This window comes from Ailuropoda melanoleuca, chromosome 1, assembly GCF_002007445.2.
Source record: "Ailuropoda melanoleuca isolate Jingjing chromosome 1, ASM200744v2, whole genome shotgun sequence".
NCBI classification, from domain to species: Eukaryota; Metazoa; Chordata; class Mammalia; order Carnivora; family Ursidae; genus Ailuropoda; species Ailuropoda melanoleuca.
Genome location: NC_048218.1, coordinates 68782839 through 68798240, shown reverse-complemented (window position 1 = coordinate 68798240; position 15402 = coordinate 68782839). Strand labels below are relative to the sequence as shown.

Here is a 15402-nt window from a genome sequence, read left to right as displayed (position 1 = left end):
CAGTTAAGCGTCTGCCTTCGGTTCAGGTCATGATTCCAGGGTCCTGGGATCGAGTCCCACATCGGGCTGCTTGCTCAACAGGGAGCCTGCTTCTCCCTTTTCCTGCAGCTCCCCTTGCTTGTGTGCTTGCTCTCTCTCTCTCTCTCTCTCTCTGACAAATAAATAAAATCTTACAAAACACTAACTTAGAGGGATACATGCACCCTATATTTATTACAGCATTATTTACAGTAACCAAACTATGGAAGCAGCCCAAGTGTCCACTGACAGATGAATGGGTAAAGAAGAGGTGGCATGTATATACAATGGAATGTATATACAATTCAGTAGTAAAAAAGNAAGTGTCCACTGACAGATGAATGGGTAAAGAAGAGGTGGCATGTATATACAATGGAATGTATATACAATTCAGCAGTAAAAAATAAAATCTCGTCATTTGCAACAACATGGATAGAGCTGAGCAAAATAAGTCAGAGAAAGACAAAGGCCATATAATCTCACTCATATGGAATTTAAGAAACAAACAAGTAAAAGAAAAAGACAAACCAAGAAACAGACTTAACTACAGAGAACAAACTGATGGTTATCAGAGGGGAGGTGGGTAGTGGGATGGAGGAAATAGGGGATGGGGATTAAAACAATACATTTATCATGAAAAAAATTTAAAAGACCAATGGAGTAGAATAGAGAGGTCAGAAGTAAACTGTTGCATATATGATTTTTTATTTTTAACAAGGATACAAAACCATTCAGTGGGGGAAAGGGCAGTCATTTCAACAAATGGTGCTGGGAAAACTGGGTATCTACACGTAAAAGAATTAAGTTGGACCCTTACTTAACATCATACACAGAAATTAACGCAAAATGGATCAAGGACCTAAATGTAAGACAATAAAATTCTTAGAAGAAAATAGGACAAAAGCTTTACAACATTGGATTTGGCATTGGTTTATTGGATATGACACCAAAGACAGAGGTAACAACAACAAAGATTCCATGAATATTTTTTTTTCAAGATTTCAATTATTTATTTGAGAGACAGAGCACAAGCAGGAAGAGGGAGAATCTGACTCCTGGCTGAGCAGGGAGCCTGATGTGGGACTTGATCCCAAGACCGTGGGATCGTGACCTGAGACAAAGGCATGAAACTGAGCCACCCAGGAGCGCCATATTTTAAAGTTTTGTATAGCAGGGGCCCCTGAGTGACTCAGCTGGTGGAGCCTGTGACTTTTGATCTCGGGGTTCTGAGTTGAAGCCCCCATTGGGTGTAGAGATTACTTAAAATCTTTAAAAATAATAAAATTTCGTATATCAAAAGACACTCTACAGAGTAAAAAGGCAATCCACAGAATGGGAGAAAGTATTTTCAAGTCATATATCTAATAAGGGATTCATATACAGAATATTTAGAGAACCCCTAAAACAAGAAGACAACTCAATTCAAAAATGGGGAAAGGACTTGAATAGACATTTTTCCAAAGAAGATACAGCCAATAAGCACATGAAAAGATGCATAGAGTTACTACGTGATCCAGCAATTCCACTTCTAGGTATATGCTGCTGTTCTGAAGAGATACTTGTACATTCATGTTTATGGTAACATTATTCCCAGTAACTAAAATGTGGAAGAAACCTAAGTGTCCATCAGTGGAATGCATGGATAAGCAAAATATGATACATACATACAAACAAGGAAATTCTGCAGTTTGTTCATTGGTGATCCTTGCAGGCATTATGCTCAGTGGAATGAACCAGTCACAAAAACACAAATGCTGTATGATTCCACCTTTTTGAGGTACTCAGAGTGGTCAAAATCATAGAGACAGAAAGTATGATGGTGGTTAGCGGGGGCTGAGGAGAGATGACAACGGGGAGTTCTATTCTTAATAGGAATAGAATTTTCGTTTTACAAAATGAAAACAGTTGTAGGGTTGGATGGTGGTAATAGTTGCACAGCAGTGTGAAGATATTAATGCCAGTGAACTGTACACTTAAAAATGGTTAAAATAGTAACATATACATTTTTTCCACAATTTTTAATGAATCTTTTAAAATCCATGTAAGTGTGGCACATCAAGAGATTGTAGGAGTAAANAGCAGTGTGAAGATATTAATGCCAGTGAACTGTACACTTAAAAATGGTTAAAATAGTAACATATACATTTTTCCACAATTTTTAATGAATCTTTTAAAATCCATGTAAGTGTGGCACATCAAGAGATTGTAGGAGTAAAAGTATATGATCATTTTAATAAATGAAGAAAAAGCATTTAATAAAATAAACATCCATCCATGACAAAAAACATTTTGCCAACTATGAATAGGAGGGAATTTCCTTAATCTGATAGAGGTCACTTACAAAATATCAAAGCAAATGTCATATTTAATGAAGAAATATTGGAAGCTTTCCCTTTAAGTTGGAAACAGACTCTCATATACCCATCATCCAGCTGCAGCAATAATTATCAGCTATGACCCATCTTGTTTCATCTATCACCCCTGCCCCCTACCCATCCACACCAGATTATTTTGAAACAAACCCCAGACATTATATGATTTCATCCATATATTTCAGTATATGTTTGAAAGATAAGAATTACGTTATTAGAAAACATCTCTCTGATGTCGCGCTTAAAATGATTTTTTATATCATCAGATAGTGCAAATTTTCCTGATTGTCTCATCAGTTTTGCATATTTTTTTCAATTTATTTGCTTAAATCAGGTTCCCAATAAGATCTATTTGTGACAGTTGGTTAATTGTTTTAATCTGTAGAATCTCCCTCCATATCTTTTTTTTTTTTTTGCCAATTTATTTGTTAAAGAAACCACGTCATTCTTCTACAGAGTTCTCCCCAGACTATATTTTGCTGATTGCCTTCTCATGATGTTGTCTGATATGTTATGGTGTTATCTTTGTTATCCATAAACTGGTAGGTGGACCTCTATGCTATATCTAATTTGAAATTTTCATCAAAGTGAAAAATATCAAATTAATGCTTGGGGATTTTTTTTGGCTGCCTTGAGCCAATGCAAAAATCTGTTGAAAACCTCTGTCAGTCCAAGCATAAAACTTGATGTATTTAGTGACTGAATCTAATTTTTAATGACGTATTCTCAACAGAGCTCAATTTTTCGTGATTTTATGTTTTATGTGTCTCTTTTGTCATCTTTTTTTCAAAAAGTATTATAATGTACTGATAGCTAATTTCTAAATTTATTTGCATAGGGAAATGAATAAGCGTCTAACAGAAGAACAAGCCAGAAAGACATTTGAGAGAGCCATGAAACTGGAACAAGAATTTACTGAACATTTCACAGGTTGGCATCATGTGTGTCAGTACCCTGACAGAATTTTGATTTGGAGCCATATGAACTGACCCACTGAACTTTGAACTATGCCCATATCTACCAGTAATTAATTATTATGGTCAATACTGTGTATTAATACTATGTTATTAATACTGTGGTTTTCAGAATAATTTATCTAACCTACGTAGTGGTGATGAGGAATCCTAAAAGTGTTTCTTAAGTGGTTCAGTAAGACATACTAAACTGGAGAAGAATAGATTCAGACTTGATTTCTTCTGTGAAAATGACTTCTGATATTATGCTTTATAAATTTTGATCCATTTTAAGATATTAATTGTTTTAAAAAAAATGAGTGGGTAGCAGTTCCCAAACAATCTCTCATTCATTTTGTCCTTTAAATTATTCTTCAGGTGGTCACACTACGTCAAATGCCATGGTGTTGTAACCCATGTGCTTTTTTTCTTTTCTTTTTTTTAATAATTTCAGACTTACAGAATATTCACAAGAATAGTACCAGCAATTCTCATACACTTCTCACCCATATTCTAAATGTTAACGTTTTACCACATTTTCTTTTTTTCTGAAACATTTAAGAGTAGGTTGCAGGCAGATGCCCTTTTGCCTCTAAGTACTTCAGTGTATCTACGAAATACACAAAACTAAGTAAAAATCACCAAATCTCACTTTTTGATCCATATTTAAAATAAGAGTCCTTATATTTTTGAAGTAGGAAAATTAATGAAATGTGCGGCTATTACTAAGCAAACAGTATGTAAATGGTCTCTTGCTGGATGATTAACTAGTCTAAGATTTAGCTTGTATTTCACCAATAATTGTTATGGTAAAGAGAGACAATTAATGGAGGTTTCTAATTTTGCTTCTATTATTACAGCTATTGTACAGGGAGATACGCTGGAAGACATTTATAACCAAGTGAAGCAGATCATAGAAGAACAGTCTGGTCCTTACATCTGGGTTCCAGCTAAAGAAAAGTTATGAGGACTGATATTTCTCTGTTTCTCTTTTCCACAATCTCATTTTCTCTGACACTTCTTTGCCCTTTCCTTTTGGAGTCTGTCTACAATGCTCCTTCCACGTTGAATCATATCCCACTCATCATGGTCTGCAGTTGTGCTTAGTTTTGACATCTAGGGTCTCCTTCAAGTTGTAGCATCTGTATTATTTTATGTCACTATTGGTTTGTGGCCATTTTTCAGAACTGAAGATGGAATGGCCTGACCAGCTATTAAGGATTTGGGGAGACTGGGAAATTGTGGTAAAATTCCTTAATGTTTAAGGGAAAGTAACTTTAAGAGATTTTCAGAAAAGCTTTATATACATTCTTTTCAAATTTCAGTATAAATGAAAGAAAAGTGGTGTTAATCAGTGATTTAGTAAACTTTGAGCAACAGTGCACGCTTAACTTTAATAGCATGGTTTGGCCAATATACTAACTCTCAAGTCCTTTTCTCAATTGACTTGTGTTATCAAAGCAAATATTTCATTATAGACAAATAAGGAAAATATGTTTTTTAATTTCAAAATTAATGTCTGCATTAACTTTCATGGTTTCACAAAGGATATTCATTTTTCATAAGAGTTCTTCATGTCTTTTATTGTTTGAGGGTTTTTTCTCAATACATTTGCTAGGAATAGCAGTGTTATAAATGTTTTTAATCTACTTGTGCAGCACTATTTATAGTGTTTTACAAAAGTCGTTCATACATAATGATCATCACATTTTCTGAATTGAGGCCATGTTTAGGTGCTAGGGGATCTCACCTTTTTACACATAAGGCTGAGAAAACTTCATAGACATAAATACAGACAGAACAGACATTATAGTGGTGATGTAGTAATCATTATGGCAATGGAAAAGGAGTCCAATTCATAGTCTAAAACTTTAAATGTATTCTTAGGGATCAGATTTTAATGAATATTTTACCCACAGTAACTGCCTATTTTGTTATAATAAAATATATATATATAAATATATATAAAACTTTCTTTAACTAAACTCTGTAACTATGGGAATTATTTTCTTTACATAGTTGCACACACACGCAAACATATATATATATTTAAAATATATTTTTTCTTTTGCCACCTACTCTTAACTTTTTGTTTCGTTTTTAAATTAAATATTAATTGATTAGACTTTATCTTCCTTAATCATGTGAACTGAAAATGGGGGTATGGTGGTTGTGGAAAGAAACCTTTAGGGAAATTAGATTACGTACAGAAGTAAAGGCGTGTTCTCCTCTTTTCTACAAAAGTTTTCAAATGGTTCCTGGTTTTGTTTGGGGTTTTGTTTTGTTTTTGTTGTTGTTGTTACTGTTCTTCTTGTCATTGGGTTTGGATTTGGTCTTCTGCCTCTCCTTCCAGTTCTCCTTTCACTAATAGGCAAATAAGCAAAAGCCTCGTGTGTGTAAGTTTTCCCCTCAGACTGCACACCTTTCACCTCTCGTAGCTGCTCTGCACTAGAGTTGCACAGATCTTCGTGGTGAGCAATTTTAAGAAATTTTAGTGAAAGGTAGATATGATTCAGAAATCAACTTCTCTGGTCTTTTAATAATATTGTTTGGCTTCCCTTTGCTTTTTTGGAGTTGTTTATTAAACATGTGTTTTTGACAGCCTCCTCATTACAGTTTCTTAAATGAGTACTGGTTTGTAAAGGATTATCAACATTATCCATTCCATTTATGAGAAAGAGGAGAACAGCTAATAAACTTCGTTGTAAAATCCATATGTTAAATGTGTCTTGAATTCTGAAAGAAAATACTGTTTACAAGCGAACATTTTCTTGAAACAACTTGGAGCATCATGTGATTTATAAACTGGATTCATGGGCCATTAGGGAACCTAATCAAATTTTCTTCTGTAGGTTTTGAAATTGAATATATTAACACATTGAAATATATACTATGGACACATTGAAATATATACTATGGCTATGACAGTAATTATAGTAGGTTGTTACCAAACATAAAACAACTAGAAGAAAATTATTGTAAAATGATCTCAAGAGTCCCAGAAATCACTCTACAACAAGACCCCAGCATAAGCCATTTTGAAGTATTTACTGGTTACATGTTCTAAAATATCAAGAGCTTATAAAAACGATGCCATTTATCTGTTACAATGTGTATTACATTGCTTTTGGATGTCCTTGTTAAGTGATGTTTTTGTAAGAAAATACTTTTGTGCAGCTTTCTAGATTGTATAGAATTATTAATAAAAGTACTAATTGCTTAGTAGTACTGTGTAACAGCCACTTTAGTATATTATCATTTAATGTTAAAAGACAAGAATTTAAGAGTTCCTAGCCCCACTGTAAGGCTTGAATGAAATCACTTGCCCAAGATGACTTAGCTAGTAAGCGGCAGTACTTGGTATTTGTATCCAAGTCTTCCTGCCCCAAGTTCTAATATGTGCTGCCTTGTTTTTCTCAGCCCCTACTATGTAAGGCATTATGACTTAAAATTATGTTATTTACTGCCCCTTTACAGAGACAAACTTAGATGAAGGACTTGCCGAGAGTCACACAATAAATAAGGACAGACCCATAGAACAAGTCACTTTTTATCACAGCTGAAAGAAATGTTTCTGGGAAACAAATCAGCCTAGCACCATCATAGTGACATACAAAAACCTTCTTTGGAACCAGAAATGGGGAGGCGGGGATTAAAAAAAAACATAAATGGAACAGTGTTCATTAGAAAAAAAGTCCATTAGTCTGATACAGAGGGAATAATATTTCAAATCTTATGAGATATTCCATATTTTAATACACTTCTTAATATTTTTAAGTTGGCAAAAATTAAAATGCCTCTTATGTGACTACACATTTCTAGGCTCTTCAAAAATGATGGAAGCAAGCTTGCAGGACACTCACAAACACCTGGTAACCCACTACATAGTATTTAAATTCCAAAGATGGCAATTTGGGACTTTACTCGTGAGAAAAATTTGTTTTCTAAAGTATTAGAGTAAACAATTTACCTTCCAAAATTCTGTCTTGAATACTCCTATTTTACATGGGGTAAAACAAGCCCAGAGATCCCCATGGCTTTATCAAAGTTACACTGCAAATCAGGAACAGAGCCAGGATTAGAACATTGGATTTCCGGTTCCTGGGACAGTGGTTTTTCTACCATCCAGTTCCTTTTCTTCCCATGCTGTAAGCTGAATTTAGTGGATTATTCAGTCCCTCAAGATTTGAATTACTGATTAAAAGAAAATAAATATCCATAAACTTAGATTTTATTGAGGTGCTTGAATTTGAAAGATACCAGGGAAAAACAGGAATGTCACTTTTCTGACCTAAGTGTAGATTATCTGGTGTTTTGGTCCAATGTCAAAGATTCTATTTATCTCCCTCCAGAATTGCACAGTGTAGCTCCCATTGGCTTTGGCAGTGGAGTGCTATAATGTGAAGAATATAGGCTATGGAATCAGAGCTTGACTCAGTGCCAGCTCCACCACTCACTGGTTCTGGTTATGTAACTAACCTTGGACAAGTCATGCCATCCCTCTTTCTGTTTACTTATCTCTAAAATGGAGATATTTGGGGGCACCTGGGTGACTCAGCTAAGTGTCCCAAGACTTGGTTTCAGCTCAGGTCATGATCTTGGGGTTGTGGGGTTGAGCCCGCATCAGGCTCCGTGTTCAGTGGGAAGTCTGCTCCTCTCCCTCTTCCCCTCCCCCTGCTCGTGTGTTGTCTCTCTCTCTTTCTCTCTCTCTCTCTCTCTCACACTCGCACATACACAAAATCGTTTAAAAAAATGGAGAAGAAGATCATAAAGGAGCTTAGCACATAGTACATTCCAAAAGTTAATTTCCTTTTCCTTTGGAATCAGAAGCCTGGAATTGTTGCAACTCACTTTGTACAGATTACCTTGAGTCTTCATTTCAAATGGAATTTGAATATGACTATCTTGCAGGATTGTTTTAAGGGTTAAATAATATGTACAAAACACTGATCACAGCCTTTGATACGTGACTCTTACTACCTTGCTCTGGAGTGTGTTTATGATTGGTAGCAGAAAACAGAATAATATGGTCCACCATGCTTCGTCAACTGCAGAGAAATTTTCTCTGATGGACTTTTCAGTGAAGAAATTATTTACATTTCAGTCCCTGTAATCATTTTTACTCGTCTCTTCCAAACATCCCTACTCTGTTAGAGATGTGACTTTTGCCTACTCTACCTCAGTCTTAAACATGGAACAGGAAGACATCAAGATTTCACAAGCCATCCTCACAGCTGTGCAGTGCTAGATACAACAGTCCCTAGCAGTTCTCTCTCTATTGAGAGTCTAGAAACAGGCCTGAAAAAGATTATTTAAATCACCCAGGTAAGATACATTTTCTTTTATTCAGTTTGACTTAGAATAGTCACTACTTACCCGTGATTGCTTTCTCAGTGACTTTCCGCTACCAGCTCTTTCTTCATTCCACCCCCAAATATGGTTACCTGAGAGTTGGCAAAACATCCTGGTCTGCCAAACAGCGTTGTGAACGGAATTGGTAGGTAAACTGATGTTTGAAACTTTTAGGAACAGGTACCAAACCTGACCAGGGAGAGTTTCACACTAATAATTTTTCTAGCAGTTTCCAGTAGAGTATACAATGGGAGAAGATGAAACGTAGGAGACTAGAAGACGGTGAAGGCTGGAATTCTCTCCCACTGTCATTTGTTGTTGTTACTTGTTATTGGAGTATACATATGTAAAATGTATGAATATCATAAGTGTACATATACCTCAATGAATTTTTATAAATGAACACCCATTGTAACTATCAGCATGAAGCTCAAACAACGTGACCAGCAGCCCAGGTACCCCACCTCATCTCCCTCCCAGTCATTACTCCCACTCCAAGGGAAGCCACTATCCTCTTTTTTTTTTTTTAAGATTTATTTATTTATTTATTTATTTGAGAGAGAGAGAGTGGGGAGAGGGAGAAAAACAGGCTCCCTGATGAATACGGAGCCCCACACAGGGCTTGATCTCACAACCCTGAGATCATGACCTGAGCCAAAATCAAGAGTCCGATGTTTAACCGATTGAGCAATGTAGGTGCCCCCCCTAATTTTCTTTTATATCTTTTTAATTTATGTACAGTAAAATTCTCTATGGTGTCCAATTCTGTGAGTTTGGGCCCATGTATATAGCATGGAATTGCCCCCAAAACTTCTAGTCCATACCTCCTCCTACCCCCAACCTCTGATAACCACTGATATTTTCTCAGTGCCTTTAGTTTTGCCTTTCCCAGAATGTCCTATCAATGGAACCATATCCTATATAGCATTTGGGGTGTGGCTTCTTGGACTTCGCAAAATGCACCTGGGCTTCGTCCATGTTGCTGCAGGAATCAAGTTTGTTATTTTCATTGCTAAGTAGTCCATTTTTTGGATGTATAATTCATTTATCCCTTCACTGAAGGACTTTTGGGTTGTTTTCAGTCTTTTCCACTATATTTTTATGCTGCTTTGCAACTTTAGATCTGCAGGAGCAAGGATCAGAACCGGAAATGGGTTTCTGATCTGACAGCTGTGACAGGCCCTCCCCCACTCCACCTCCCTCTCTACTGTGAGCATCCACACATTTGGGCAATTGTACAGGAGCTTATTATCCCAAAACAAACTTTAAATGCAGAATAAATATCCTAAGAGCCTGTTTACAGAACAAAATTATGTCTAAGGAGAGTAAAGAACAAACAATTTCAAATTTTTAGAATTTCAAATTCTCAGGAATAATACTCAGATGGTCCAAAAGCTGGATGTGCTAGTGACCCGTGCCAGATTCTCATTGCTAGTGTCCAAAGGGAAAAAAATGTAGTCTACTTAGGACAGTAAGTAGTAAATGAGAAGAAAATAGTCTGAACAACCAATGAAAACAGCCATTTGTTAAACGTGAGGCTAAGAGCCTTACGATTTAGAAAACAGTCCATGAAGACAGTCCTGATCTTTCAAGAAAATCTAGTTTGTTAAACACCAAAAGGATTGTAGCTTGTTTTTTTAAATTAATGACTACCAATTTCCTTTAGCTGGTAACGTCTGTGTATCTTAAGAATTACTAATATTCTGAGATTAACAGCAAGCTAATTCCAATGCAGCATATTTAAGGAATCCTTGAACCAGAGCTGCCCATCCCCTTCATTAATTGCATGCCAATAGCACAATTGGCCTTGTCCGTGTTTTCCATTCATATCATAATATGACTTGATTTCTCTTGTGTGTTTTCAAAAACAACGACAACAACATTAGGTCATTCTTAATTGGCGCTAACTAAAGCTTAGGAACTATTGGTGTTACCCAAAATGGGAATAAACTATTCAAATTGAGCATATATTCTTCCCTGTTTCTGCAAATCGACTGTTAATGACCAATATCATTTGGACAGTTTTTACCCACAGTAGAAAGATTTTTTAAAAAACCATATAGAAGTCCGTGCACAAAACAATTAGCATGTGAAACAAGACATGGTGAATTCTTTAGACGTCTAAAATCAGGTTCATTCACCTCACGGATGGGAGGGCTCAAGACAAGACGAGAGTCCCATATGTTTCACACTATGAATCTCTACGAAAAAGTTTTCTAAATCTTGTGACAGTCATTTGATCAAAAATACCGGGGCGCCTGGGTGGCACAGCGGTTAAGCGTCTGCCTTCGGCTCAGGGCGTGATCCCAGCGTTGCGGGATCGAGCCCCACATCAGGCTCCTCTGCTATGAGCTTGCTTCTTCCTCTCCCACTCCCCCTGCTTGTGTTCCCTCTCTCGCTGGCTGTCTCTATCTCTGTCGAATAAATAAATAAAATCTTTAAAAAAAAATACCCACTTCCCTGGTGGTATTTAAGACTAGAAAAGATATGTCTNTGTGTTCCCTCTCTCGCTGGCTGTCTCTATCTCTGTCGAATAAATAAATAAAATCTTTAAAAAAAAAATACCCACTTCCCTGGTGGTATTTAAGACTAGAAAAGATATGTCTTAATAGATCCCTTTCTTTCTCTCTGAAAGTGCAGTGCTTGCTTCGGATCTAGTTTATCTGACGTTCCTTACTTACTCTTACTAGGAAAAAACTTTACTAACCTTTTAACTATCTTTCTACCAGTAGCTAATAATGGTTGTACTTAATAGAATATTCTCTCCATCATCCATGTTTTAACCTTAATGTTTCTTGACATTTCTCTTCCCCAAATATTCAGTCACCAAATACTATTGGTTATTCCTTAATGTCATATTTTACTTGCTATTATTTCCACTGTCATCGCTCTAATCCTTAACCCACCCTCAACCCCAGGCCTGGATTACTGAGGTGGCCTCTTAATTCATCTCTCAGCCTCTGATTTACCCCCCTGCTGACCCAGCCATCACCAGATGACTTTTCCTAAAATGCAGCTTGGATTGTGTTTCTCCACAGTTACCTTCATGGGTCTTAAATCCAAACCAATTAACTTACCTGTCTAGTATAGTTCTGGAACATAGTATGAGGTCAGTCAGTCATCTCCCGCACCTACCTCACCAGCCGTACCTCAGCAGTTCTTGTCTGTGGCTGTTGGTCATGCAAAGCCCTACCTTTCCTCGAGGCCCACCCTAAGTCCCCTCCCCTGCAGAAGACTCCCCAGTTACAGCCCATGAAGACTGAACGCCTGCAGTATACACTGGGTGTCCACTTAACACTGAGCATGTTCTCCCTGGTGCTGCTTTTACTTCTAGGTGTTTGCTCCGTCTCCCATTGGGTGGTCTTGTATTCGTCTGCCCCAGTAAGGTACCCATGGCAGGTGATCAGAGAGCACACAGCTTGCGGGCCTCTCATACAGCAAGACTGTCTTCACGGTCTTGGCTTCTCATGACCTGAAAACATCATTGCGTAAGTGTTAGCGGTGACTTCATTTGCAAATCCGTAGAGTTGGGATGGAAGAGTGGATGGGACTAAAACAGTCTGACTACAGATCTCTAAGTCAGCCAATTTTTTTATTTAATTATAGTCCTTTTCTTTCTGGTCCCTGGTACAGTAATCTTCCTTCCTGAAAATGCTTTGTGATTTTTCTCTTTGTGTCAATTTTATCTTCCTTGTGAATATGTTTTCATGATAAGTCATCTGAAACCTTCCTTGGAAGTAGCTGGGGTAGGAATAATTTCTCTGTAAAGTCTTAGTGACAGGGCCAAACACAATACTCTTGATTTTATTTCTTTATTCTGTAGCTCCTTTTATACTGTTTCCCACTCATTTAATCTTATATTAAGTGAAACAGATGGAGATTTATTAATGGCTTTAAGACTCTCTCTCCAGGACTAATCTTGGAGCCTTCTAATCCTTTACAGTTTAAATTCTGGGTTGCAAGGAAAGTTTTCAGGAGGAAAAAAAAATATTTCTTGGTTTGATATTAAAATAATAAACCAAGCTCTGGGATGCTGGTCTTGCATGTGAATGCAGGTTTGACTCAGAGTTTTTTCCACCCCTCTTCTTTCCCATCCCCAAGGAGGAAGCATTGTTCCTTTAAGATTACCCTCTCTGCTTATCCTCCTGATCTGATTTCTTACATCCTCTTCAATTACCACTCCCCGTTTTCCTGTATCTTTAGGCTCCTTCCTGCATGGGCTAGTTGTGCTCTGATTATATGATCAAATCTCTCCTATCCTATAAAAACTTTCTGTTGACTCCTAATCCCTTTGAGGCAACCTCCCTCCTCTGCCTTTCTTAAGCCAAGTATCTTTGAAAAGACACTCTGTCCATTTTCCATTCATTTGTAATAATAATTTGTTGAATGCCTACTGCATTTTAGACAGGAAGGTAGACATTGGGAATGATGGCAGACAAGACACCACCCTGCCCTCGTGAAGCTCAGCCTCCTGGCCAAGCCTCAGCCCTTGCCATGCCACTGCAACTGCTCAAAGCTGTCTGTGGACCTCCTACTCCCCCAATTCTGTGGCTCTTCTCAGTCCTTCCCCCTCAGCAGCATCAGTCACTTGAACAGCAATTAATAACATCCTAAAACATAATAGAAATTGTCCTCCATGCTCAAGGCCTGTGATGAGTACAGAGAAGCACAAGCATAAAATCTGCCTTCGAAAAGCTTACACACAGAGTATCGTGCAGCCCGAGTGAACAGGGCTCCCCTAAGTGAAGCTTCATAGGGAAAACACTTTGAAAGAGGCAAAAGCTTGTATTAACAAAACTTGCTCGATATATCTACCATTGATCTCAATAAACCAATTCAGATGTATTAACCAGTTAGCAAGTACATGGTGGATGATGTCAAGAGTAAGAATGTAAAGCCTTTGATAGCACATGTACTGCTGCAAATGTTCACCACTGCTAATATTCTCTGTGCATACCAGTCCTTCCAAGTGTTCCCCAATTAAAAATTATTTGAGCTTGTTCTTAATTAGTCAAAGATATTATGGCTCATAGAAATAGAAAAATACAAACCATGGTTTGTTGAGATGAAAAAATATGAATTTTCCTAAGATTCTGGGTAAAAGAATTGGGCATCCATATTTTGCTGGCTCATGAGCCAAACAGGTTCTCTACCCCCTGTCATCAAAGGCCCCCTCTTCTTTCTGAGTCCCCAGAGACTATATTTAATGTGTTCCATCCCATAGCACCTGCTACTGTTCCTCAGTTCCCTGGCAAGCAAGCTCCATGGTGGGGGGGGCACCCTGAATCCTTGGAGAGCCAGAGCTGGGTCTTTGGCAGAGTGGAGAAGAGCTCTTTGTATTTCATATTATGGAATAGAGTCAGGGGCAGGGGGTCCCAAAACAGTGTTGTTTAGGTCCCAACATCTTATAGAAGTCTTAGTGAAACTAGTTCTTGTTTCTAGAAGGAAGCTCAAAGGCACTCTTCCTCTCCTCAGTATAATCCAGAATAGGGACCAAACTATCCTCAGCGCTTCTGCTCCTCTATATGGCTGTTTCTAGGTGAAATTACTGGCTCGTTATTCTCTCATTGCATCCCACCCATTCCTCTGATACCTCAGAAATGGCAGGATCCAGCCTCAACCCAAATCAAGAGCTCCCCATTACATATGGATATCTATGTGTGTAATGTCCATGCCCAAAGCTATGTCCACGCTAAGACCAAGCAAATGAGTCAGACACAGAAGCCTCTGGAGCCCAGAGACAGCAAGTTCATTGATGAGTCACAGTTGGGGAACGACTCCCCAGAGATAGGGAAAGGACCTCATTGTGAAATTGCTCACCCAATCTCTTAGGTTGTAGCTGACACCTTAGCAGTGTCACCCAGAGTTCTGCTAGAGGAATACCTTCATGAACACAAATCTTGCCAGTACTTTCTGGTTGCTTTAGGAGTGTGACAGAATGAGCCTTTTCATCCTCGTGGTCAGGAGGGTGAGACTTGCTAAGGATGCTTCTATTTATTTCATCCTCTTAGGACAGGCCACAGCCCCTCTGCCAGGGCCACCTGTTAGGCGGTTTGTGTGAATCAGAAGAAGGTGCCCCTTCCTGACGGACCCAGCTCAAAACGGAAAAACAGCTTCCACCATATATGTCCTCCTCCGATTCTCCAGACATCTTTTGGGGGAAGAAAAATGACATATCGGAGCCATCATAACCTACCTTTTACATATGGAGAAACTGAAACTCAGAGAGAGAAGAAAGAACCTGCCCAAGGCCACACAGTGAGCCAGTGATAACGAAAGTATACAATTCAGGTCTCCTGCAGTCCGGCCCGGCCCGTGGAATTGCCACAGATCATCTCAGGGTGTGATAAGCAGCAGCTTCCTGGCCCGCTCAGAGGAGCCAGGGCTCCCTTCCCCACAGACCAGAGCAGGCTCGGGCCCTGACAGATTCAGACACAGGGATCCCCTTCTCTAGCACTCAGTGTTTTTATTACATGTGTCCCCTACCCAAGACAGCTCTCATTCCTGGGTACTCGTGAGAGGGCGAGGACAAAAAAATAAGGACACCAATGGAAGCAGAGTAGTTAGTAAGAATTTGGGCGGTCCACTCCCCACATTGCCAGCACACGTGGAGAACTGCACTTCTGGTCTACCTGGAATGGTGCGTCTCAGACGGTGTTGTGCACTAGAATCAAAAGCATACACTGCTGGCCCTCCCCCCAGAGCTT

At 38.4% G+C, this 15402-nt stretch overlaps 1 protein-coding gene across 10 annotated transcripts in view; it reads left to right on the top strand.

Annotated features, from left to right (window-relative positions):
• DLG1 (discs large MAGUK scaffold protein 1) overlaps positions 1-6057 on the top strand; it is a 1062265-nt gene extending 1056208 nt beyond the window's left edge. For all 10 annotated transcript variants that reach the window (XM_034660398.1, XM_034660430.1, XM_034660424.1 and 7 more), the window contains 2 exons: positions 3229-3320; positions 4204-6057. In XM_034660398.1, the coding sequence (XP_034516289.1) occupies positions 3229-3320; positions 4204-4310 (199 nt within the window). In that variant the 3' untranslated portion in view covers positions 4311-6057. The remainder of the gene's footprint in view (positions 1-3228; positions 3321-4203) is intronic.
• Positions 6058-15402: the final 9345 nt, after the last annotated feature.